Here is a 27,125-nt window from a genome sequence, read left to right on the forward strand (position 1 = left end):
TAGCACATGATGGCGCAAACTCCCGGAGGAAGGAAAAGTTTTCCCCGTAAACTTCCTTTCAGCACGGAGCAAGAGAGCCTGCGTCAGGGACCCAGGAGCCACGCGGGCCACCCACCGTCAAAGGCCTGAGCTCTGCGCCTGCAGGAGGTCCGGGCGGCTGCCATCTTACTCCGTCTTCCCAGAAGCCTCCGCGCAGCTCCGCAGAGAAAAAGGCGGCAGCCAGGCGGGCAGCTGCGGTCCGGCGCCGGGGTGGGTGCTGCAGGCATTTAGCGTTTCTACTTCATAGTCCTCTCAGGCCGCTCCGCAGGCTGCTCGGGACGTTGAATCCCTCCAGCAGTAGCTTAGTTCCTCAGGAAGGCAGTAAGACAGGCGGTTGAGCGCCAAGAGGCCCTGGAGGGCTGTGGGTCATTGGCAATGTGGCCGCTACGGGTCTATACCCGCAAGAAGAGAGCCGGCCAGAGACTCAACCTGACCCCAACGCCAGACCTAGGCCCATCGGTGATGGCAGAAGCACCCCCAGGCCCAAGCCGAAGGCTCGCTGCCCACTGTAAGCTCTGTGGGACTGGCCTGCGGGTGGGAGAACATGGAGGTGGGGGTGGAGGTGGGGTTAGTAGCTGGGCTTCTGCCCCGGGGAGGCTGGTCCCCCAGGCTTTTGCCCTGAAACGTGCTGCCCTCCTTCAGGCCTCAAAGGAAATGGCAAAGTTCGCGATTTGCAGAAGATCTCCGAGAAAGTGGAGCGGAGTGGGCAGGGTAGTAGCTCCTCAGGACTGCCCAGGTGCGTAGCTACGAGTAACAAGCCTGTGCATTCTGGCCTCCTTTTCAAACCGTCATTCCTAATTCTTTAATAGCTAATAGCTTCTCATTCTAAGAGTCAATGAAGAAAAGAAATAAATAGGATCTCTGAATTTGCTCTTCTTAGAAGATAGACCGAGAAATTTGACTTCAGAAAATAATTATTTTTTAAAAGAGGAAATTTTGCCAACTTACCTAAAAACGAGTGAGATAAAACATCCAGGAAAGCATTCATGGCATCAGTTGGGTATTGTTACAATTAACCCACTCTGCTCCTTACTTTTTCCTAATGATGTCCCTAAAAGAGCCTTGCAGATTCTGACCAGTGCCAACAGTGAACAGAGACATGGAGAATCAAGTCTAGATGGTGCAAACTAATTGTGTTGTTTGTTAGCTCTCAGTCAGGAATTGCAGGAGAGAAGAGCCTGCAAGAAAGTAGCACTGGAAAAGAAGAGACCGAGGATGACAAGGTTGCTCCATTGAGGGTATGTAAAGATAACCTTTTATGATCCATGGAGACACTTAGTGTACAAACCAGCAGTACCTGATGTACCACCTGATGAAAGTATAATGTGGTCTTTGTTCAATAGAGACTACATAGCTTTCTAATGTTTTTATAAATAATGATGCTATGTCTACAGACAGGGCCTTAAATTTCTGATTCAGGCAGATTCATAGCCATGCATTTTTGTTTTTTCTTTCCCTTGACAAAAATTTGAGAAAAGTCGGTCACTGCTAATTTCCTGCATGACAGGTATAAAACGTTTTTAATGTTTCTATCTCCCTTATGTTTGGTAGTCCTTAAACATTTTAAAACCATTTTCATGTTTTTCCATTAACAACTAGAAACAAAGGGTTCATTACCATTAGAATATTATATACCTTCTTTTTTCTATTATTTTTTTTATTACAAGATGTTCCGTCTTTTTTACCCCCATTGACACCTTCTTACCCCCCCACCCCCCGTCACCTGCCCACCTGGCCTCACTGAACTGTTGTCTGTGTCCATTGGTTATACATATATTTATATAAGGTCTTTAGTTTATCTCTTGCCACCCTCGCATCCGCTTCCCTCTGGGGTTTGTCATTCGGTTTCCTACTTCCATCTCTCTGGATCTCTTTTATTTGTCAGCTTATTTTGTTCATCGTACTCCACATATAAGTGAGATCATGTGATATTTGTCTTTCTCTAATTGGCTTATTTCACTTAGTATAATACTCTCTATGTCCCTTCATGTCCTCTCAAAGGATAAGAGATCTTTCTTCATAGTATTCCATTGTGTATATGTACCATGGCTTTTTTATCCACTCATCTATTGATGGATACTTGGGCTGTTTTAACAACTGTAAATAGTGCTGCTATGAACATAGGGGTACATATATTCTTTCTGATTGGTGTTTCCGGCTTCTTAGGATATATTCCTAGAAGTGAGATCACTTGGTCAAATGGCAGTTCAATTCTTAATTTTTTGAGGAAACACCAAATTGATTTCCATGGTGGCTGCAGCAGTCTGCATTCCCACTAGCAGTGTACTAGAGTCCTCTTTTCTCCACATCCTCACCAGCACTTGTTGTTTGATGATTTGTTGATGGCAGCCATTCTGGCAGGTATGAGGTGATACCTCCTAGTCATTTTAATTTGCATCTCTCTGATGATTAGTGACATTGAGCATTTTTTTATATGTCTCTTGGTGTTTAGAGAGGTGTCTATTTAAGTCCTTTGCCCATTTGTAAATTGGGTTTTTTGTCTTTTTTTTGTTGAGTTGTATGAGTACTCTATTTTTTTTTTTTGAAATTAACCCCTTATCTGATGTATTGTTGGCAATTATGCTCTTCCATATAGTGGGTTCCTTTTCCACTGTGTTCCTTTTGCTGTGCAGAAGCTTTTTAGTTTGATGTAGTCACATGTGTTCACTTTTTCCTTTGTATCTCTTGCCTTACATCTTGTATCAGTGAAAATTCTGGTGCATGTGATGTCTGAAATTTGTTTCCTACATTTTCTTCTAGGAGTTTTATGGATTCACAAGTCACATTTAAGTCTTTTATCCATTTTGAGTTTATTCTTGTGTATGGTATAAGTTCATGATCTAGTTTCATTTTTTTATTTTTATTTTTTTTTGCATATAGCTGTCCAGTTTTTCCAACACCATTTATTAAAGAGGTTATCTTTACTGCATTGTATGCTCTTGCCACCTTTGTCAGATAATAATTGAGCATGGCTTGGATCAATTTATGGGTTCTCTTTTCTGTTCCATTGATTTATATGCCTGTTCTTATACCAGTATGAGGCTGTTTTTATTACTACTATGGTTTTGTAGTATAACCTGATATTTGGTATTTTGATCCCTCCAACGTTGTTCTTCTTTTTCAGGATTGCTGGGGCTATTTGGGGTCTTTTTTGGTTCCATATAAACTTTTTAAGCATTTGTTCTAGATCTGTGAAGTATGCCATTGGTATTTTAATAGGGATTGCATTGAATCTATAGATTGCTTTGTGTAGTATGCACATTTTAATGATGTTGATTATTCCAATCCATGAACATGGTATACGCTTCCACTTTTTTATATCTTCCTATATTTTGTTTTTCATTATCCTGTAGTTTTCTGAGAACAGGTTTTTTACCTCCTTGATTATGTTTATTCCTAGCTATCTTAATTTTTTTTGTTGTAATGGTAAAAGGGATTTTTTTTTTTTTTTTTTTTTTTTTAGTTTCTCTTTCTGTGTGTTCATTATTGGTATAGAAAAATGCCAGTAATTTCTGGATGTTAATTTTGTATCCTGCTACTTTGTTGAATTCATTTATTAAATCTAGTAGTTTCATAGTGGAGGCTTTAGGGTTGTCTATGTACAATATCGTGTCATCTGTGAATAATGACAGTTTCACTTCCTCCTTTCCAATTTGGATCCCTTTTATTTTTGCTTCTTGTGTGATTTCTGTGGCTAAGACTTCCAGTACTATCTTGAATAAGAATGGTGAAAACAGACATCCCTGTCTTGTTCCTGTTCTTACGGGAAATGCTTTTAGTTTTTGCCCATTGAATATAATGTTGACTGTAGGTTTGTCATATATGGCCTTTATTATGTTGAGCTATGATCCTTCTATTCCCACTTTGCTGAGAGTTTTTATCAAAAATGGGTGCTAGATTTTGTCAAGTACTTTTTTAGCATCTATTGATGTGGTCATATGATTTTTATCTTTCATTTTGTTTATGTAGTTTATCACGTTTATTGATTTGCAAATACTGTACCAGTATTGCATCCCTATGATATATCCCACTTGGTTGTGGTGTATAATATTTTAAATACATTGCTGGACCCTATTGGCTAATAATTTTTTGAGGATTTTGGCATCTAAGTTCATCATGGGTATTGGTCTGTAATTTTCTTTCTTTGGAGTGTCTTTTTGTGTGTGTGGTTTTTTTTTTATCCTCACCCGAGGATATTTTTCCATCTATCTTTAGACAAATTAGGAGTGGGGGGGGGGGGGAAAGAGAAAGAGAGAGAGAAACATCGATGTGAGAGAGACACATCGACTGGTTGCCTCCCACACAACCCCAACAAGGGCCAGGGATGAACGACAACCAAGGTACATGCTCTTGGCTGGAATCGAACCCAGGTCTCATTGGTTCACGGGCCGACACTCTAACCACTGGGCAAAATGGCCACAGCTCTTTGAGTGTCTCTGTCTGGTTTTGGGATTAGGATAATGCTGGCCTCATAAAAAGACTTTGGAAATCTTTCTTCCTCTTGAATTTTTTTTGGTTTGAGGAGAATAGGTGTTAGCTCTTCTTTGAATGTTTGGTAAAACTCCACTGAGAAGCCGTCAGGACCTGAGCTTTTGTTTACTGAGAGATTATTGATTACTACTTCTATTTCCTTAGCTATTATTGGTCTGTTCAGGTTTTCTGACTCTTTCTGGTTGAGTTTTGGAAGACTGTATGATTCTAGGAATTTATCAATTTCATCTAGGTTGTTCAATTTGTTGGCATATAAATGTTCATAGTATTTTCTTACAAATCTTTGTATTTCTGTGGTGTCAGTTGTTACTTCATCTCTTTTGTTTATTAACTTGGGTCCTCTCTCTTTGTTTCTTGGTGAGACTGGCTAAAGGTTGATCAATCTTGTTTATATTTTCAAAGAACCAGCTCTTGGTTTCATTAATCTTTTGTATTTTTTTTTAAATCTCTGTGTCATTTATTTCCATTCTAATCTTTATTATTTCATTTTTTCCTACTAACTCTGGAGAGTTGTGTTGTTGTTGTTGTTGTTGTTCTCTTTCTAATTCTCTAAGTTGTAGGATTAGATATTTTATTAGAAATGTTTCTTGTTTCTTGAGATAGGCCTGTAGTGCTATGAACTTTCCTTTCTGGACTGCTTTTGCTCTGTCCCATACATTTTGTGTTCATTTTCATTGGTTTGCTAGACATTTTTTGTTTCTTTCTTGATCTCATTAGTAACCCATTCATTGTTTAATAACAGGCTGTTTAGCCTCCATGTGTTTCAATGTCTTTAAGTGGTTTTTTTTTGTTTTTTATTTCTCATCCAAGAATATTTTTCTATTTATCATCAGATAGAGTGGGAGGGAGGGAGAGAGAGTCACAGAGAAACATCAGTGTGATAGAGCCTCCTGCCTGACCTGACAAGGGCCAAAGACAAACTGCAACCGAGGTATGTGCCCTTGACTGGAATTGAATCCACGACTCATTGGTCCACAGGCCTACACTCTAACCACTGAGCCAAACTGGCCAAGGCCTTAAGTGTTTTTTTTGTAATTCATTTCTAGTTTTATGCCACTGTGATCTGAGAAGATGCTTGATACGATTTCAGTCTTCTTAAACTTGTAGAGACTTAGTTTGTATTCTAACATGTGCCCTATCTTTAATAATGTCCCATGTGCACTTGAGAAGAATGTGAATTCTGCAGCTTTGGAGTGAAATGATCTATAAATAGGAATTAAATCCAGATGACCTAGTGCATCGTTTAGGGTCTCTGTTTCCTTGTTAATTTTTTGTTTGGAAGATCTATCCAGTGATGTTAGTGGGATGTTAAAATCCCCTATGATTGTATTGCTGTTGGTCTCTCCCTTGAAGTCCTCCAGAAGGTAGGCCTGTAGTGCTATGTAGTTTTAAAATATTTTAGTGCTTATATATTGGGTGCATATATGTTTACCAGGGTTATATCCTCTTGTTGCACCAATGTCTTTAATATTATGTAGTAACCTTTTTTGTCTCTTGTAATGCCCTTCATTTTGAAGTTTATCTTATGTGATATGAGTATTGCTACACCATACCTTTTTTTTGTTTCCATTTGCATGGAAAAATTTTTTTCATCCTTTACTTTGATCCTGTGTGAGTCTTTTATTCTGAGGTGGGTCTCTTATAGACAGCATATATATGGGTCATTTTTTCTTATCCATTCAACTACCCTATGTCTTTTGATTGGAGCATTTAAGGCATTTACATTTAAATTTATTAATAGGTACTTATTTGTTACCATTGTTATTTTTTATGCCTTTGTTCCTCTTTATTGCTCTCTATTTCTTCTTCTTACAACAGTCCCTTTAGCATATCTAGCAGTGTTGGTTTGGTGATAGTAAACTCCTTTAGCCTTTTTTGTTTGCGAAGTTCTTTATTTCATCTTCAGTTTTGAATGATAGCCTTGCTGGATAGAGTAGTCTTGGATTCAGACCCTTGCTTTTCATTACATTATATAGTTCATGCCACTCCCTTATGGCCTGCTGTATTGCTTTTTTTTTTATCCTCACCCGAGGACATTTTTGCATTTATCTTCAGATAGAGCGGGAGAGAGAGAGGGGGAAAGAGAGAGAGAAACATTGCTATGAGAGAGACACATCAACTGGATGCCACCCACATGACCCCAGCCAGGGCCGGGGACAAACTGCAACCAAGGTGCATGCCCTTAGCGGGAACTGAACCTGGGACTCTCCAGTCCACAGACCAACACTCCAACCACTGAACCAAACTGACCAGGACTCTTTTTTTTAATTTTTTTTTTTCACTGATTCTAGAGAGAGAGAAAGGAAGAGGGAGAGAGAGATAGAAACATCAATGAGAGAGAACATTGATTGGCCACCTCCTGCATTCCCCCCACTTTGGATTTGGCACACAACCTGGGCATGTGCCCTGACCAGGAAGCAAACTGGCAATCTCTCGGTGCATGGGTCAATGCTCAACCACTGAGCCACACTGGCTGTTGAGAAATCAACTGACAATTTCATGGGAGATCCCTTGTAGGTAACTTTCTGTTTCTCTCTTGCTGCCTTTAAGATTCTTTCTTTGTCTTTAATGTTGCCATTTTAATTATGACAAATCTAGGTGTGGGTCTTTTTGGATTCGTCTTGAGTGGGACTCTCTGTGTTTCCTGGACTTGTGTGACTTTTCCTGTCATTATTTCTTCATACATGTTCTCTATTCCTTTCTCTAGATCTTGTCCTTCTGATACCCCTGTGATGTGAATGTTGTTATGTTATGTGTTGTCCCAAAGCTCTTCTAAACTCTTCTCCTGTTTTTAAAAAAAAAATGTTATTCCATTTGCTGCTCTAATTAGGTGTTTTTTCTACCTTATCCTCTAATCTACTATTAACGCCTTTTAAGGTGTTCTTTTTTCAGCTATGTCATTCTTCATTTCCACTTGATTTTTATTCATATCTTCTACCTCTTTTTTTATGCTGGCGTAGTTCTCATTAAGTTGCCTGTAATTCTCACTAAGTTGTTTGAGCACCCTTAAACCCATTGCTTTGAATTCTTTATCTGACAGACTGCTTGCCTCCACTTCATGTAGTTCCTTTTCTGGTGATTCATCCTTTTCTTTCATTAAGGGACTGTTACTTTGTACCACCATTTTAAATATTTGGTAGTTCAGGGCCAGGTGAGGTGTATTGATACACATAGGCTGGTTGGTGTGTATCAGATAGGACTGCTATTCCTCCCAGTCTTGGTGTGGTGTCCTTTTTGTGGGACCTAATGAGTAGTCTCCTTGATCTTCTGAGCTGAGTGCTCTTGGAATGACCCTTGTGTGGGTTTTGTGGGCTCTCCTGTTGAATTTGGGTCTTGATTGCTGTTGTCCATTTGTGGGTGGCCTCAGCCCTCGAGGTTGTTAACTGAGCTTCAACCCCTACCCTGTCGACCCTGTCATGCCAACTGTTATATAGGTGTTGACAGGACAAAACAAAGTAAAACCAGACCAGACCAAATGAACCCCTCAGCATCAACAATAATAAAAGCAACCACCTCAACAAAAAGATTAAAAGATACTCACTTAAACACACATATACATACACACACACACACACACACACAATACTAGGAGGTGCAAGACTGAATGAATTAGAAGAGGGAGAGAAAAAACATTTGAAAGTAAAGAAGGCAAAGCAAAACCAGACCAAACCAAAAGGAACCTAAAAATATATATATCAGCATCAACAATGATAAAAACACCAGCCTCAACAAAAGATTAAAAGACAAACAGAAACACACACACACACACACACACAGAATACTGAAAGAGTTAGGAGAGGGAGAAAACATATAGTATGAAAGTAAAGTAGGCAGAGACCAGAAATAGGGTAAGTAGAAAAATTATAGGTAGAAAATAATGACTGAAATAATATTAATAATTTTAGAAAGTAATAATGCCAAATTGAATAAAACATAGACTAGGAAAGTGAGAAATAGAAAAAGAAAAAAAAAATTGAGTTAAAAATAAAATTTTTAAAAATATAACAAAACAACAAAATTCTTGGATATGCTATTTATAGAGCTCACTGGATTTTGCTCCAGTGTTGTTGGATCTGGCCCTTGGGTGTGGGTCCATGTCCTCTTGGGCAGTTCTCTCATGCAGGCCAATGTGAATCACTGTTCAGGCCTGGCCCTGGATCTCCTGGCTGCAACCCTTTGGGCCAGGATCCCAGGTAGTCCTATGGGCGGGACTCCCCTAGCCAGGAGTCTGGGTCACCTTCAGAGCTTGCCAGTTGTATGCATTTGTTATGGGCTGCTTTCCCTCTCCCCTGCAGCCCTGGGATTTGCTGGGTATCAGGTCCAATCAGGGTGGTTTAAACAGATTTGTGTTAGGGGTGGTGCCAGTAGTTTCTAGGAGGGACAGGCAGTCTCTTCCTCTGCTTCCACTATCTCAGCTCTGCCTGGGTTGCTGTCATCCCCTAGTTACCACCCCAAGCAGGGGAGAATAGAATAAAAAAAGGAGAAAAAAATGCCCTGCTTGGCTCTTTCATCTTTCAGCAATGGACTCGCTCTTGCTGGTCAGACTCCCATCCGGCCAAATGTCTGAATCCCCATTGCCACCAGGCCCTGCCATTGGGGTGCTGATTTTCAACCCAGAGCTGTTCCATGGTGCAGGACTTCTGCCAAGGCTCTCATCTGGCCAGATGTCTGAATCCCCAGCACCACCAGGCCCTGGCACTGGGGTACCAATTTCCAACCCCAGAGCTGTTCTGTGGGTGGGGAAGGGGATACGTCCTCTTCGCTTGAGGTGGGGAGGAATGTGTCTCTTTCCCTGAGAGCTTGGCTAGCCCCCATCAAAATTCTTTCAGCAAATACCCAGCCCCTTAGATTCACTGCTGTGTAATCCGCTCAGACCTCTCCCCAGGTGTGTAGTTGTGCACTGTGGCCTCTCCAGCTCCCACAATCAGGAGCTTTCCAGGCTGGTGGTGTAACCACACACGCAAGGGCTTTTAGCCTGGGATAGTGCTGAGTCGCCCTGGTGGGCCAAATCACCTCTGATTCCCACTGTCCAATGCTATGTGGGTTGTACTTGCCTTCTCTGTTGCTGTCCTTTGGGAATCTGTGTGGGGCTGAGTCTCCCCTCTCCCAAGGTGCAGGAGCTGTGCTGCCGCAACTTCCCCGTGACTTCCAAGCCATGCTGTGCTCATATAACTTCTTGATCTACTATAATTAATATGGATTCTATTCAGTATTTTAAATATGGATAGCAGTAGTTTAGAGAAACTCAGATTTTAAAAATTGTTTGTGACTCATCTGACATTAACATTAAAGTTGATAGTTATGTTCCAGTGTTTTAGTTTATATAGTCCTCTCTAACAGTGGTTCTCAACCTTTGGGTCGTGACCCCTTTAGGGGTCAAACAACTCTTTCACAGGGGTCGCTTAAGACCATCGGAAAACACATATTTCCGATGGTCTTAGGAACAGAGGCACAGCTCCTCTGTCCGTCTCCAGGTGGGTTAGCCCACATGCAGATACACTCACATACAACATGAGGAACTGTATTAAAGGGTCATGGCATTAGGAAGGTTGAGAACCACTGCTCTATAACATGTTTTTTAGGGGAGTGCAGTTTCAACAAAAGCATTTTTAAAAAGGCTTTTACCATAGATTATAACCATTAAGTGTTCCTTATAGATGATTCAGACTACTCAGAAAAAATGCTCAAGCAATTTCTTTTAATTTTGATATATTTCTTTTCATTCTTTTGTGTGCCTTTTTTTCATTTTACAAATTATCTAATTGTATATTCCTCTAATACTAAATAGTCTTCAAAAATATGATTTTTAGCCCTCGCTGGTGTGGTTTAGTTGTTTGTGCATTGTCCCATGCACTAAAAGGTTGCCCGTTCAATTCCTGGTCAGGGCACATGCCCAGGTTGTAGACTCAATCTCTGGTAGGGAGTGTGCAATAGGCATCCAATTGATGTTCCACTTTAACATCAATGTTTCTCTCTCTCTGCCTCTCCTTTCCTCTCTCTCTAAAAAAAATTCAATAAAAATATTTTTAGCCCTGGCCAGTTTGGCTCAGCGGTAGAGCATCGGCCTGCGGTCCGGAGAGACCCGGGTTCGGTTCCCGCTAAGGGCATGTACCTCGGTTGCAGTTTGTCCCCGGCCCTGGTTGGTCGTGGGGGTGGCAGCCACTCGATGTGTCCCTTCACGTCGATGTTTCTCTCTCTCTGTCTCTTCCTCTCTCTCCCTCCCACTCTATCTGTACAAAAAAATAAATAAATAAAATAAAATAAAATAAAATAAAATGTCTTAAAAATATATATATATATAATTTTTAGTGTCTTATAGATAGATATATTGTAATTTGTATAACTGTTTTCCAGTGTTTTAGTTTATATATTCTTCTATAACAGCGGTTTTCAACCTATGGTTGGAAGATTAAAACTGTTTCCAAAGTTATGCTGTTACAGATTATCAGTGGATATCTTACTGCAGAAGTTTTTTTTATGTTCCTCAATTGTTATCCTAAGACAAATACTTTCCAGTGAGTCAAAGGTTGGATCATGTTTAAATTTTTTTATTCATGTTGGCAAATCAGCACCATGTTACCTGCAACTTATATCTATATGATAAATGAAAAGTATGATATTTTTTCACTTTCCATTTCTTTGAATGCTAATAAAGTTAAGACCTTTTTCTCTCATTGGCCATTTGTGTTTCTTTTCTGTGAAATACTCGTTCATTATATACTAAAGCCAGTTATACTTTTACACACACATATATAACAAATATTTCCATATTTTTTGCCTTTAATGATATTTCTGGTATTTTAGACTTATCTGTCATTTTTTTTATCTATTTTGTTTTCATATTTAGAGGGGGGAAAAAAGCCCTTCCTACCTAGGGTATCAGAAAAATATTCACCTTTATCTTCTGTTCCTGGGTTATCCCATAGTAGTTAATTGATAGTATTTTGTCAACAATATTATATTTTAATATATATTTTCAGATTTAATATTAAATACCAAATTGTATCTGTGATCAATAAGCTAAAAGAATCTGTATACATATGAAACTAATATACAGAGTTGACATTAGTTTTTCTTTTTCAAAATGACCAAATAAATGTGAAAGAATATTATAATATAAAAGTAGTCAATCTCTTAATTAGTGTTCTTTAATTCTTATTTCACATAGGAGTCAGTGACTGATGCCCTCCAGGTGGACAGTAGTTCATCAACTGATGAACTAGTATCAGGTAAGACTGTCAGATATGAACTCCCTTGGTTTCTTTCTTATAAGCATAAGCATCGTTTGTATCTCTGTCATTTTCCCATCTCAGTGAGAGAGTTGTTTTTCTCCTAATCCAAAGTGAATCCTTCAGCCTGGGCTCTGGCCCTCATCCTCTAACAGATCAGTAAATTACAATTGTGATAAGTGCTACAAAGGGAAGATTGACTTTAGTGTAACTAATTAAGTTTAAGTTGAAGAGATTAAGGAGGGCTTCCATGAGGGAATAGCAATTTAATTGAGATCTGAAGAAGAATATAAATTAACTATGCAAAAAGATGAGTAAAGAGCAGTCCAGGCAGAGGGGACAACATGTGCAAAGCATTATGTGTTCAATGAACTGAAAGAAAGCCAGTGTGGCTGCAGGACAAAGAAAGAGGAGGAAATGTGATAATAAGGCAAGGTTGGACAGACAGAGGCCTTGCAAGCCATGTCAAAGTTATTGGTATTTATCATTGGAGCAGCAGTATGGAAAGACACATAAATGGATGTAAATAGACCAGTTAGGAGGCTATTGTAGTAGTTTAGGGGAGAAGTGATAGCAGTTTGTACTAAGAGATGACATTGAAAATGAAAGAGATTGGCATACCTGATGGCTAATTTAGGAAGTGAAATTGACAGAATTTGGCAAATAAAGAGTAAAGGAGGTGAAAGTATCAAAGATGACACCTGCCCTGCCTGGTTTGGCTCAGCAGTTAGAGCGTCGGCCCACGGACCCGAGAGTCCCAGGTTCGATTCCCGCTAAAGGCATGTACCTCAGTTGCAGTTTGTCCCCAGCTCTGGTTGGGGTTGTGTCGGTAGCAGCCACTCGATGTCTCTTTCACATTGATGTTTCTCTCTCCTTCCCTCTCCCTCCTGTTCTATCTGAAGATAAATGCAAACATGTCCTTAAGTGAGGATAAAAAAAAAAAAGATGAGCCCTGGCCAGTTTGGCTCAGCGGTTAGAGCGTCAGCCTGTGGTCCAGAGACCCAGGTTCGGTTCCCGCTCAGGGCGCGTACCTCGGTTGCAGTTTGTCCCCGACCCTGGTTGGTCATGCGGGTGGCAGCCACTTGATGTGTCCCTTTCACATCGATGTTTCTCTCTCTCTCTGTCTTCCTCTCTTTCCCTCCCACTCTGTCTGAACAAAAAATGGAAAAATGTCCTCCGGTGAGGATAAAAAAAAAAAAAAGATGAGAGCTGTTTCTGGCTTGGATAACTGGATATATAAAGTGGTACCATTCACTGAAAAAATCTTGTTTGAGGGAAAGATTGTAAGTTTTATTTTTAATCTATTAAGAGTGCCTTTAACATGACTAAGTAGCAGTGTCAAATGGGCAGTTGGATATGGAGGGCTGCTGGTGAACCACATACATATTGGTGTAATTGAAGTTATTTATTTATTTAAAATATGTTTTTATTGAATTTTTAGAGGGAGAGAAAGGGAGAGAGAAATAAAACATCAATGAGAGAAAAACATCTATTGGCTGCCTTCTGCACGCCCCCTACTGGGGATCGAGCCCACAATCAGGGCATGTGCCCTGACCTGTAATCAAACTGGGACCTCATAGTCCATGGGTCAATACTCAATCCACTGACCCATACCGGCCAGGCTGAAATTATTTTTGAAAACAACAAAGGATGTCATCAGCACACCAGAAATACTGAGAAATTCTTAAAAGCAAATGAGGTCAGATTAATGAATATATCAAGAGCAGAGAAAAACCACTGCAGAGGTAAGAATAGTTCTAGAGGTACTTGAAGTGCTTAGTCAATAAAAAATAAAAAATAAACTATAATAGAAGGGACCTTAAAGGAAGTGTCAAAGTGATGGACTACATTCTGTATTATATGGCCTGGCCTCCTCCTCTCATTCCCTTCTTACATATAAAACACTGGCAGCTGTCAGTGCATGCTGCCAGGATAAAACCCTGGGGACTACTTTCAAGCAAAGTGAACTGAGGGGTTGGCTCCCAAGGGTCAAGGTTGGGGCTGGAATGAGAAGCAGAGAAGAGTCTGAAGTAACTCCAGATTGTTGCAAGGGTAGCAAAGATAGATTATGTTTATTAACCCCAGGATAAAAATACGATATGGCTGTTTGGAGTGGAAGTTCTGATACCGGAGTCTTTCATTGTGGACACTAGCCAGACAATTAGGCCATTGCCCCCATGTAACATACAATACCCAGAAAATACAGGGGGATATAAGTTCTTAGAATTTCTCATCACTCTTCTATAATATAAGTTCTTAGAATTTCTCATCACTCTTCTATAATCTCTAGAGATAGGCTATATAATTTATACCTAATACCCTACAGAGATTCTCAAGTAGAATTATGGACAGACAACCAGGAACAGCCAAACTTCTGAAGAAAATCAGTACCTTGAAAGAAGGGCAACAAATGCAACAAACAGAAGGATTAACACCCGAGTAAATGGCAGAAAACTTTCCTGTTTTTTTCTTTATTGACATTTTTAGAGAGAGAAGAAGAGAGAGGGAGAGAGACAGAAACATCGATGAGAGAGAACATCAGTTGGCCGTCTCCTGCATGCTCCCCACTGGGGATTTGACCCACAAACTGGGCATGTGTCCTGACTAGGAATCGAACCAGCAACTTTTTGATGCATGGGTTGATGCTCAACTACTGAGTCACACCGGGCATGGCAGAAAACTTTCAAGTAAATATCTCTTTAGAGACAAGGGGCAGTTGAATCCATAATATAATAGGCTACTATAAAAAAAATTATGGTCCCTGGAAACTAAAAATATCAATACAAAATATAAAAACTCAATAAAGGAGCCTAATATTAAGTGAATTCAGCTGAAAATCAATTTTACAAGTTAGAAGATAGGGTACAGGAATATTTCCTAGAATATAATGCAAAAGAACATGGGAGATGCTCAACAAATGCTTTTTTCTCCTTCCTCTCCCTTCTTTTCTGAGTTAACGTCTACTGTTCTTAAAAAATAAATTCAGGCCCTGGCCAGTTTGGCTCAGCGGTTAGAGCGTCGGCCTGCGGTACGGAGAGACCCGGGTTCGGTTCCCGCTAAGGGCACGTATTTCGGTTGCAGTTTGTCCCCGGCCCTGGTTGGTTGTGCGGGTGGCAGCCACTCGATGTGTCCCTTCACGTCGATGTTTCTCTCTCTCTCCCTTCCTCTCCCTCCCTCCCACTCTGTCTGTACAAAAAATGGAAAAATATCCTCGGGTGAGGATAAAAATAAATAAATAAATTAATTAATTAATTAATTAATTAATTAATTAATTCAGGTGCCATCTTCTCTGCAAAGCCTCTCCTGGCCACTCCTCTCTTTCTAGATGAGTTCTATTCTGGTAGTTCTGTGGTACTCTTTGTCATAGGACTCAGTAGTGTAATTGTTTTTGTTCCTCTTGGCTCTAAAACCATTGAGAATAAGCATTACGTTTTATCTTCCTATCCTATGCTTGGGACATAATGTAGTTTCAAATGCTAATTCAATGAGTATTATACTCTATTTAGAGAAAATAAACCATTTAACCATAACTTGTATTTTCTAAAATTATAGTTTATGTGATAAATGTACTTGGTTACTAGATTTATCAAATTAATGTGTGAAAAGTATAAGAAAATAGAAAATACACTCTCTGATTTACTAACTGATTGTATTGCTAAGAATTTACTGATTGATTGATAGTTGCAACCAGGACTGCTTTTTCTAATAAAATGTAAATGGTTAGGTTTTGAGCAGCCCACAAAATTCTATTTAACATGTAATTGTTTTAATTCTATCTTAGAATCTATTAACTTTGACATATGATGAAAATTAATTCATGACTTTATATTTAATGTGGAAGATTGAACATGCACATTTATTTCTCCCTACTGAAACCTTTCTGAAAAAAATCAATAAAGTCATAAAGAAGGTATGAAACCACAATGTGGAGAAAAAGAGAGAGACCTCAGCTGACAATAGATAATCAACAAGTTTGGAATCTGAGAGGCAGATGAATAAATTATATTGGCCCTAACAGACAAAAAAATGCTGAGGGAAAAAAAGGGTGCCTAGAGTAAGAACAAGCCAAGAACTGATTTGGCTATAGGTTTAGGAATTGGAGGCATCACTTATTCCTGAAGGAATGGGGATAGATAGTACTGAAAAAGGAGGATTTTAAAAACAATTTTTAAAAGTAGCTATTAGATTCTTTGATCTCTTCTCCAATACTTTGTGGTCAGTCAACTACTCTTTTCCCCACCCTGGCAGTCCAGAGATATTCACGCAGAGAGTCTAGACTCGGGGATGCTAGGTACTGCTCGGGGCAGGGGTGCTATATTGAAAACTCACTGTGGGGGTTGGGGGAGGAGGGAAAAGAATTAGTAAAGTCTGTATACTTGGTAGTTAATCCCCCAGGCCCCTGTCCTACTCAGGAAAATATACCCAAACTAGGAGAATGGAGGATTTTATTTTGGAAACGTCTGTGCCCAGAAGAAGGCCTGTGTTCCAGCAGTAATGACTTGGTCTATCTAAATACCCTTCAGTAATGCTCACTAATTCCTTAACTCCACTCATGAATTCAGTTTTCAGCTGGTATTTTAGTACCTCATTCTTGAACATTCAAGAATTAATGTTCTTGAATATTTAAAGAAACATTCAAAGAAAGCATTTAGAATTTTTTTAAAAAGATACCAAGTACAAAGAAACTTGAAGGACAGAGATAATGCAAGGAAAGAAAACTTTAAAAGTCATGTTTTTTTTTTTATCCTCACCCGAGGACATTTTTTGTTCAGATAGAGAGGGAGAGAGAAAGAGGAAGAGAGAGAGAGAGAAACATCGATGTGAAGGGACACATCGAGTGGCTGCCACCCGCACGACCAACCAGGGCCGGGGACAAACTGCAACCGAGGTACGTGCCCTTAGCGGGAACCGAACCCGGGTCTCTCGGGACCGCAGGCCGACGCTCTAACCGCTGAGCCAAACCGGCCAGGGCTTAAAAGTCATGTTTTTATTTTTATTCTCAGGATGATGAAAAAATGACTATGAAACAAGTGGAGACCAGTATAAAAAGGAACATTGAGAGAACAGAAGGAATTCTTTAAAAATATGAAATCAACCCTGGCCAGTTTGGCTCAGCAGTTAGAGGATTGGCCCGCAGTCCAGAGAGACCTGGGTTCAGTTCCCACTAAGGGCACGTACCTCAGTTGCAGTTTGTCCTCAGCCCTGGTTGGGGGTGTGTGGGTGGCAGCTAGTCGATGTGTCTCTCTCACATCGATGTTTCTCTCTCTTCCTCCCTCTTCTCCCTCCTGCTCTGTCTGAAGATGAATGCAAAAAATGTCCTCGGGTGAGGATAAAAAAAAAAGAAATCAGAAATAAAATATTCTATGAAGGATTAGATGATGAATTTAAAGAAATATTCTATAAGTTGAACAAAATTAAAGAGAAAATAAAAGATAAAAATAGTGGCATTGATACACAATTGTGAGTAAACTAAAAACCACCAAACTGTACACTTTAAAAGGTTGAGGCTTATGGAATATAAATTTTATTTAAATAAAGATGCTATTTAAAAAAGAAAAATAATTACAATATGAGTTCAGGCATTCTAACATCTTGAAAAATGTAGTTCCAGACGTTGTAAGAAGAAAGGAAATTATTAAACACAATATAAATTTGTCTAGAATTAAAAAGGTCATGAATGTATATACTGAAAAAAACCACCAACTTCCCATCACAGTGAATGAAGACAAACCCACACGAGGGCATAATATTATGTAATTTTAAAATCCTCAGGACAAAGAAATCCTTCAGTCTTCTAAAGGGGAAAAAAAATTGTTGATTACAAATAAGCAATTAAGAATATGAATGGGCCCTGGTTGGTTTGGTTTAGCAGTTAGAGTGTCGACCCATGGACCAATGAGACCCAGGTTTGATTCTGGCCAAGGGCACATACCTCGGTTGCTGTTCGTCCCCGGCCCTGGTCGAGGTCATGCGGGAGGCAACCAATCGATGTGTCTCTCTCGAAACAATGTTTCTCTCACTGTCTGTCTCTCTCCCTCCCTTCTAATCTGTCTAAAGATAAATGGAAAAATGTTCTTGGGTGAGGATTAAAAAAAAAAAGAATATGAATGGCTTTGACCTTCTCAAGAGTAACTCCAGAAGCTAGAATATGGTAGAAAAATGCATTTAAAATTCTAAAGAGAACTAATTTTACAGAGACCGGATGGGTCCCCACCCAAAATTTAGTTTGGACTGCTGATGCCACCCACATATCAAGAGGGAATGGAAAGGTTTATTATTCATATAATGAGGTTTTCTGGAGAAGAGGGCATCTGCAACGCAGGCCTGAAAACAGCTTGAGAGAGCAGAGAAAGGAGACTGAGTTGGGGTTTTTATGTGGTTGGAAGATGGACCTGGAATGAGTTTCCCTGTGCATGGGTTTTTTTGTTTGTTTGTTTTGTTTTTATCCTACCCGAGGACATTTTTTTGCATTTATCTTCAGAAAGAGCTGGAGAGAGAGAGGGAGGAAGAGAGAGAGAGAAACAGCGATGTGAGAGAGACACATCGACCAGCTGCCACCCACACAACCCCAACTGAGGCTGGGGACAAACTGCAACCGAAATACGTGCCCTTAGCGGGAACCTAACACAGGACTCTCTGGTCTGTGGGCCAACGTTCTAACTGCTGAGCCAAACCAGCCAGGGCCCTGTTCATGGTTTTAACTTGCTGCCAGGGGTTTTGTATCAGCTTGCCCAGATGTGGAACAGAAGAGGAATAGGGAGCAGTGAGGTTTAATCTGTCAAACAGTAAACAATGGAATCAGTCTTTTTAATATATTAGTCTAGAATTCTATACCCAGCCAAACAGTCACTCAAGTATGAAGACAGTATAAAGAAATTTTTAGACAGGTACTCTGAGAAAACCAGAGAATAAATCAATAAAGAAGAAATCATGGATCCAGGAGTCAAAGGCTCTAATACAGGAAATATGTGGAAAAAATTTAGGATTAGGGTAAAGGGAAATTCCAAGAAGACACCTGTGCAACATGTCTAGAGGACAACCAGTCTAAATTTGAGCGAGTATATTGTGATCTCCAATTGCAGTACTCTTTTCAAAGGGAGTGGGGGATAAGAGGAAAAAGAGAAAGGGAGGGAGGAAGAATGGAAAGTAAAGAAAAGAAAGAAAAGGGAACTGATAGATAACCTGGTGTTTTTTAAAATATTGAGAGGAAATTTACACTTTTTCAAGAAAGTTGGAATGAAATAGTGATGGGTACTTAGAAAATGAGTTTAAAATTAGCTAATCAACTCCAAGAAAAAACAAATGCTTATAGCAAAATGGTGATGAATGAAGCTCATAGTACATGACTCATTTGTAAATATATTTGAACAGTCATAATAATAGAATTTTTTAATACATTTGATTTAGAAATATAAAGGTATCCTTAAAAGAGAGTTAATAATTGAGTTAAAAGTAGTTGCCTCTAGAGAGTAGGGAATTATGATGAGTAGGTATGAGAAGAGATTGTAACTTTTGTTATAAGCATTGTAGAACTATATGACTTTTTTAAACTGCATAATATAATTTAATATAAATGTAATTTTAAATGCATTTACATTTCTAACTTGTGACACCAGGAACAACCTCCAACTGATATAGTCATGAACATTTATTTATTCTTTTCTCTACCCAACAACTCATATGGTGAGTATGGGGCTTTCCTAATTTGAGCCTGGTTGAGTTCTGGGGTTTGGTGGAAGGGATAGCTCTCCTATGAGTAGTATTCATAGAATTTTGAGAGAAGAAAGATGAGAGATGTAACACCATGTGAGTGGAAAAGATGAAAGACTGAGAAGGGTGAAAAATAACAAGAACTGGGACAGGACACTCTTGGAGTAGGGGAAACAAAAGATACTCAGAGGAATAACCTACCTCTGACATTTAACTAAGTGAAGAAGGGTGGTAGATTGGGTCAATCAATTTAAGTGTTGCAGTGGTGGCAGGAGGAAGTGGCCAGGTAGGAAACAATTGTCAACTTTAAGGAGAGGGTTGGAGTGGGAGAGAAAGGTGTGATGAGTTCACAGTAGGATGAACAGAGTTAGTTATCTTAAGTAGGTAGTGGATGAACAGAGATAGGCATACATCAGCTTCAGGGCAGGGGATAATAGGTTTTCAGAGCAGTGCTCCCCTTTCATCCCTTAATCCCCAGCCCGCCAGTTTCTATTAGTGTTGACCTCTATTTTGTCACGTTGGAAGTGTTTAATAAATGCTGACTACTGCATATTTTCCCTTTTCTTATTTTACCTTCTGGTTCTTAACTTTTAGTACTCAGTTCTATCACATTAACTTATTGGAAAATATTTTATTCTTTCCACTCTCACAAGGATGACTTTAAGACCATTGAGTCTGGGAGGTTCCATGTTAAAATATTTTACCCATTTTCTTAATTGAGATTTTTTTTCCTTATTATTGAGTTTTCAGAGTTTTTAATATTCTGGATTCCATTCCATTTGCAAATGTTTTCTCTTAATCTGTGGCTTTTTTTTTTTTTCATTTTAGCAGTCTCTTTGGAGGAGAAAATTTTGAATATGATGAAGTCCAATTTATCATTGCTATTGATTTAATGACTCATCATTTTATTGTTATATCAAAGAACTCTAACCAGTATAATGAAGATTTTCTCTGTTGTTGTTTTTTTCTGGAAGTTTTATAGTTTTAGGATTTATATTTAAATCTATGATCCATTTAGAGTTAATTTTTTATATGATTGGAGGTATGAGTGCAAATTTTTTGGGTTTTTTTTGCTTTTGCATATGGATATTCAATTGTTCTGACATAACTTTTAAAAAGAATATCCTTTCAGCACTGAAGTGCCTTTGCATCTTCGTCAAAAATCAGTTCCTCAGCCCTGACTGGTTTCCTCAGTGGTTAGAGCGTCGGCCCGTGGACCAGAGAGTCCCGGGTTCAGTTCCCATTAAGGGTATGTACCTTGGTTGCAGTTTGTCCTCGGCCCTGGTTGGGGTTGTGTGGGTGGCAGACAGTCGATGTGTCTCTCTCACATTGATGTTTGTCTCTCTTTCTCTTCCCTCCTCTCTCCTCCCGCTCCATCTGAAGATAAATGTAAAAAATGTCCTCGGGTAAGGATAAAAAAAAAAAAAATCAGTTGCTTAGCCCAGCTGGCGTGGCTCAGTGGTTGAGCATCAACCCATGTACCAAGAGGTCGCCGGTTCGATTTCCTGTCAGCACACATGCCCAGGTTGTGGGCCTGATCCCCAGTTGGGGGCATGCAGGAAGTGGCCAATTGATGTTCTCTCTCATTGGTGTATCTCAGTCTCTCTCTCCCTCCCTCTAATATCAATAAAGAAAAAAATTTTTTTTAATCAATTGCTCATATATGTGTGAGCAACTGATTTTTGGGCTTGCTGTTCAGTTCCTTTGATCTATTTGTCTATGTTTAGGCATGTTGGGTTTTTTTTTTTTTATTCCTCACCTGAGGATATTTTTCTATTTATTATCAGATAGAGTGGGAGGGAGTTAGAGAGAAAGAGAGAAGCATCAATGTAATAGAGCCACATCGACTGGTTGCCTCCCACACGACCTGATCAGGGCTGGGGGTGAACGACAACCAAGGTACATGCCCTTGACCAGAATTGAACATGTGACTCATTGGTCTGCAGGCTAATGCTCTAATCACTGAGCAACTGGCCAGGGCGGCACATTGTTTTCTAGATGGAATAACTAGAATTACCCTTTCTTTTCTTCAGCTAGTTAGTGGGTAACTTTTTAAAATTTAGGTTTTTGAGTCAAGAATCATAACTGAACCAAAGTAAGCAAGGAATAAGTTGTAAAACTTTGAAAAACAGTGGAAAAGGATTAGAATGCATTTTATCTACATCAAAAACAGAATTATTTTCTAAGATGAAATTAAAATGATTTACCAATTGTATGTGGAAGTAATTTTACATTCTTAACATACAACTGCATTTACATTTCTACAAATTTGAGTTCTTAGGATTTTGTGTCTGTTTACTATTGAAACATTTTACCCTTTTTGTTTGTTTGTTAATTCTACAGGACCAAGTTCACAGCATGATATTTCTGGTTCTCTTCTGAGCTATTCAGACACAGATTATTATACAGAATACAAGAGTTTTGAAGAGAATTTAAGTAGCTTCCCATCACCTGAACTCTTCAGAGGATCACATTATTTAGGTGAGAAAATAATTTCAATGTTAAGTTATTTCACTATAGAAATTGTTCCTTTGTTCATAGTCTTCCAATGAATAATGATCTTTTTGAGAAGGCATACTTGTCTTCCTCACCAAAACCTCCTTTTCACACGTTGGCTTTGGAGTTGGTAATGTGCCTTGCTTTGAACAGGTTACTAGTGAATAAAATATATGCAGACCTTTGAAATATGCTTAAATGGTCGTGCTCTTATACTTTTTCCATCAAGAGAAGAATATATCCTAATTAGCTTCAGCCTCTTCTGTGGGACCGCTGAATGACAGGTACAGAGCAGAACAGACCAGGCAACCTGCAGAGTACAGAGGGCTGCCTACTTGATCAGCAGACCTATTATCTGAAGCAGAGCTGCCTGAGCCAACCAGTAGACATGGGGATAATAAATAAATGCTTTCAGTTTATGCCACAGATTTTGAGGTTATTTATTCTGCAGAAAAGCCACTTCTTCAGATATTATATTGAACCCAGAAGAGGGATAATTTAAATGAAACTCTACATCTAAATTGTGGGACCTGCTCACCCAGTGCCTATCCCCATCCCAGCCCAATAGCTCATTTCTCTGCTCAGTATCCAGAATTCTAGCACCCAGATTTTAACCTTCCAGACAAGATAATGGAAGACACTTTCCTAAGAAATCTGAGCATCCCTAAAGAAAATATCTAAAGATAGTGACTATAGTAGTCCTTTGATAAAACGGACAAGAACCCCTACAGTGAAACTGACTATGTAACAAACCACAAATAGGCCATAGAAATTCCACTTAGGCTTTTAGGGCTCCCTCTTAAATACCAGCAGAGAGCCAGGGATCACTAGACTTCTGAGGAAAGCCTCTAACATAAAACAGAGATAAAAACAAAGAAAATATGGGAGTGACATCAGAATAGGAAGCCCTAGACCCTTCTTCCCTCATAGACATACCAATTCAACAGCAATATGTGGACTAATTATATCTGTGAGAAATCTAGAAACTAATTGAGGGGCTTCTTAACTCCAGAAAAATGTGAAACCGGCCACATCAAAGCCAGGAGGAAAATTCAAGACACCCTCTCATCATAAACCCACCTCCAGCACAGTGCCGTATAATTGGCATGAAATCCCTCGCTCCCAGCTTCTCTCTGGGGAGGGAAGGAAAGGACTGAACTATGCATCAGATATTCTAAATTTTCTGGGAGCTACCCAAGTGATTGGATACTGTCTTGCCTATTCCAGAGTGCTGATGGAACTTGACATACTCTAGAAGCCTGGTGGGTGAGAAAATAATTTCAATATTAAGTTATTTCACTATAGAAATTGTTCCTTTGTTGAGAACAAAGATAGCAATTTGGTCTAGCATGCAAGTATTCACTATGTTCCAGCTTCTCTCTGGGAGGGGTAAGAGTTGGTGGCTGCCCTAGGAAATGGCTTCTATCTCACCTGTCCCAGAGCACTGATGACACCTGGTATACTTTAGATACCTGGTGGCTACTAAGAACAAAGATGGTGGTTTTGACTAGGAAGAAGGTTTGAGAGGATCCCAGAGTTTCTGAGCAGGCTGATTGGTGAGAGTCTTCTGTTTGAGGCTAGTCATGACGACTGAGAGGTGGCTATTTTTTCTAACATGCAGATATCAACACAAAGAATCGAAGAAAATGAAGAAACCAGGAAACATGGTCCAAAGAAAGGAGTAAGATAAAGCTCCAATAAGACATAAATTACCTGAGAGAATTCAAAATAATTGTCATAAAGATGTTCAATGAGCTTAGGAGAGCAATGCATAAAAGAAGTGAGAATTCCAAGAAAGGCATAGAGGCTTTTAAAAGAACCAAACAGAAATCTTAGAGCTAAGGAATATAATAAATGAACTGAAAAATCTAATAAAAGAATCCAGTAGCATACTAGATCAAACAAGAAAGAACTGATAAACTCAAAGAGTGAAGAAAGCTTGAGAAACTTATGGTACAAAATCAAACAGATCAAAATATTTATTCCAGAGGGAGAAGAGAGAGAGAGAAAGAGGTTTATTCATAGAAACAATAGCTAAAAAAATCCCAAATCTGGGGAAGGAAGCCCTAAGAACTGCAAATAAAATGACCCAGCCCTGGCTGGTTTAGCTCGGTGGTTAGAGAATTGGCCCGAGGACAAAAGGGATAAGGGTTCGATTTCTGGTCAAGGGCTTGTACCTGGTTTGCAGATTTGATCCCCAGCCCTAGTTAGGGTAGTGTGGGAGGCAACCAATCGATGTGTTTCTTTCACATCAATGTTTCTCTCTCCCTCCCTCCTTCCAACCCTATCTATAAATCAATGGAAAAATATCCTTGGGTGAGGATTAACAAAAATAATAACTAACTAAGTGAATAAACAAACAAATCCAAAGAAATCTACACTGGAACAGGAAGCCTGGATTCAGATGGCTGCCATGTAATGTAGGTTGAGGAAAAATGGTGTAAAAGTGAATGGAAGCTACACAGACTATCTCCCAGGACCAAACTGGAATAACTAAAATAAAGACAAATCATTGGGAAAAAAATAAGTGAAAAGCAGCTGGAGAGAACCCATATAATGAGGGACAGAAAGAGGATGCCAAATCAAGCCTGGTAGGAACTGTGGAGGCACATGAAGGTGAGCTGAGAGACCACAGACAGCAGCAGAGGGCTGTATTAGCTGTGTGCACTTCCCACTAAGAAAGCAGGGATTTTGAAAATCATCAAATAAGCTATAGCCACTAACCTGGGGCTCTGGCAGAGGGAGGGAGGACTGGACTGGAACTATGTGGAGAGAATCTGGGCTCCTGGCTCAGGAGAGAGCTGGAGGGGAGGACACCAGGAATTTTGTGCTGAATCACTCTTTCACAGGACAGTAGCCATATTACTCAAATAACCTCTTCCCAGAGCCCCAGGAGAAGCAAAGGTCCCTCCCTCAGTAATTCAACACCACAAGGCCTGCCAGAAAAATGCAGATTGAGGCTCATTAACATCTAGAATCTGAGAGCAAGCAAGTGCCCCATCCAATGGAAATCCTCTTAACCTGAGGAATTTTTTATTCAGCTAAGGGCTAAAAATCAAGGCTCATCAAGACTAATAGTCTCCAGGCAAAATCTAGAGGATAACTGAACTTTTACTTGGCTTGCAGTTCTACCCAGGAAAGTAAGATTTGACACTGGTGTTTAATGTGGGTCCTCCCACACTCATCCAAACCCAGTGGGGGGAGCCATAACCAGCGGAACACCGACACCCACAGGGAAAATTTGGCAGGCTCTAAAACCCATTGAGACAGCGAAAATGGTAAAACAAAGAAACAAATCCCAAATGAGAGAACAAGATAATTTGACAGAAGATGAAATAAATGAAATGGAATTGAGCAAGATATCAGAGAGAGAGAGAGTTCAGAGTAATAATCATGAAGAAATTCAACAGCATAAGGAAAGACATAGAAGCATTGAAAAGCAATTGGAAATGAAGAATGACATAGCAGAAATAACACATTGGGAGGAATAACAGCAGAGTAGAGGAAGCCAAGGACCGGATCAGTGAATTAGAAGGCAGGGTATAAAAAAATCACCCAGAGAACCAGAAAGAAAAAACAATGGAAAAAAAAAAAAAGGAAGACCACCGAAAAGAACTGTGGGACAATATGAAACATAACAACATCCACACCATAGGAGTACCAGAAGAAGAAAATGAAAATGAGCAAGGGTTAGAGAATATATTTGAAGAAATAGTGACAGAAAACTTCCCTAGCTTGGTGAAGGAAAAAGGCATAAGTTCAAGAAGCACTGAGAGGCCTTGGCCAGTTTGGCTCAGCGGTTGAGCGTCAACCTTAGGACCAGAGAGTCCCGGATTCAGTTAGGGGCATTTACCACAAAAAAAAAAAAGAGGAAGCACTGAGAGCCCTAAGTTAGAAGAACACAAACAGGCCCACACCAAGACACATAATAATTAAAATGCCAAAAATTAAAGACAAAGAGAGAATCCTAAAGGCAGAAAGAGATAAGCAACAGGTTCCCTGCAAAGGAACCCCCATAAGACTGTCAGCTGACTTCTCAACAGAAACACTACAGGCCAGAAGGGAATGGCATGAAGTAATCAAGGTCATGAAAAACAAGGATCTGAATCCAAGATTACTCTATCCAGCAGGGCTATCATTCAAAATAGAAGGTCAAATAAAGAGCTTCCCAGACAAAAAAAGGCTAAGGGAATACATTAGCACCAAACCAGCACTGCAAGAAATGTTAAAAGGACTGCTGTAATTAGCAGGAGAAATGGGAAGAAAAATAGAACCACACTAAACAAAAATGGCAGTAAATAAGTACATATCAATAATCACCTTAAGTGTAAATGGATTGAATGCTCCCATAAAAAGACAAAGAGTAGCTGATTGGATAAGAAAGCATGACTCATATACATGTTGTTTACAAGAGACCCACCTCACAACAAAAGACACACATAGGTTGAAAGTGAAGGGATAGAAAAAAATTTTTCCAAGAAAACAGAAAGGGAAAAAAAGCTGGAGTAGCAGTACTCATATGTGATAAAATAGACTTAAAAGTGAAGGCCATAACTAGAGACAAAGAAAGCCACTACATTATATTGAAAGGATCTATCCAAAAGGAAGATATAATCTTGGTAAACATATATGTACCCACCATGAGAGCACCAAAATACATTTAAAAACTTCTGGAGGACTTCAATGGAGAAATCAATAGCAATACAATCATGGCAGGGGATTTCAGCACCCCACTGACATCACTGGATAGATCCTCTAGAAAAAAAATTGAACATGGAAAAAGAAACTCTAAATGATGCACTAGATCAAATGGATTTAATAGCTATCTGCAGATAATTATACCCCAAAACTACAGAATTCACATTCTTCTCAAGTGCACATGGGACATTCTCATAGACCACATGTTAGGACACAAACTGAGTCTCTACAAGTTCAAGAAGATTGAAATCCTATCAAGCATCTTCTCAGATCACAATGGTATGAAACAAGAAATTAATTTCAATAAAATCATTCGAACACATGGAGGTTAAATAGCATGTAATTAAATTGTGAATGGGTTACCAAAGATATCAAGGAAGAAATTAAAAAATTCCTGGAAACCAATGAAAACGAACACACAACACCACAAAATCTATGGGATACAGCAAAAGCAGTTCGGAG

General features: G+C 39.4%; 1 protein-coding gene across 1 annotated transcript in view; it reads left to right on the forward strand.

Moving 5' to 3' along the window:
* Positions 1–414: 414 nt before the first annotated feature.
* Positions 415–27,125, forward strand: part of MEIKIN (meiotic kinetochore factor) — a 144,334-nt gene continuing 117,623 nt past the window's right edge. The window contains exons 1-5 of the mRNA XM_036282153.1: positions 415–547; positions 682–775; positions 1,187–1,277; positions 11,699–11,759; positions 21,813–21,950. Of these exons, the coding sequence (XP_036138046.1) occupies positions 415–547; positions 682–775; positions 1,187–1,277; positions 11,699–11,759; positions 21,813–21,950 (517 nt within the window). The remainder of the gene's footprint in view (positions 548–681; positions 776–1,186; positions 1,278–11,698; positions 11,760–21,812; positions 21,951–27,125) is intronic.

The sequence above is a fragment of the Molossus molossus genome, unplaced genomic scaffold, assembly GCF_014108415.1.
Source record: "Molossus molossus isolate mMolMol1 unplaced genomic scaffold, mMolMol1.p scaffold_m16_p_4, whole genome shotgun sequence".
NCBI lineage: Eukaryota > Metazoa > Chordata > Mammalia > Chiroptera > Molossidae > Molossus > Molossus molossus.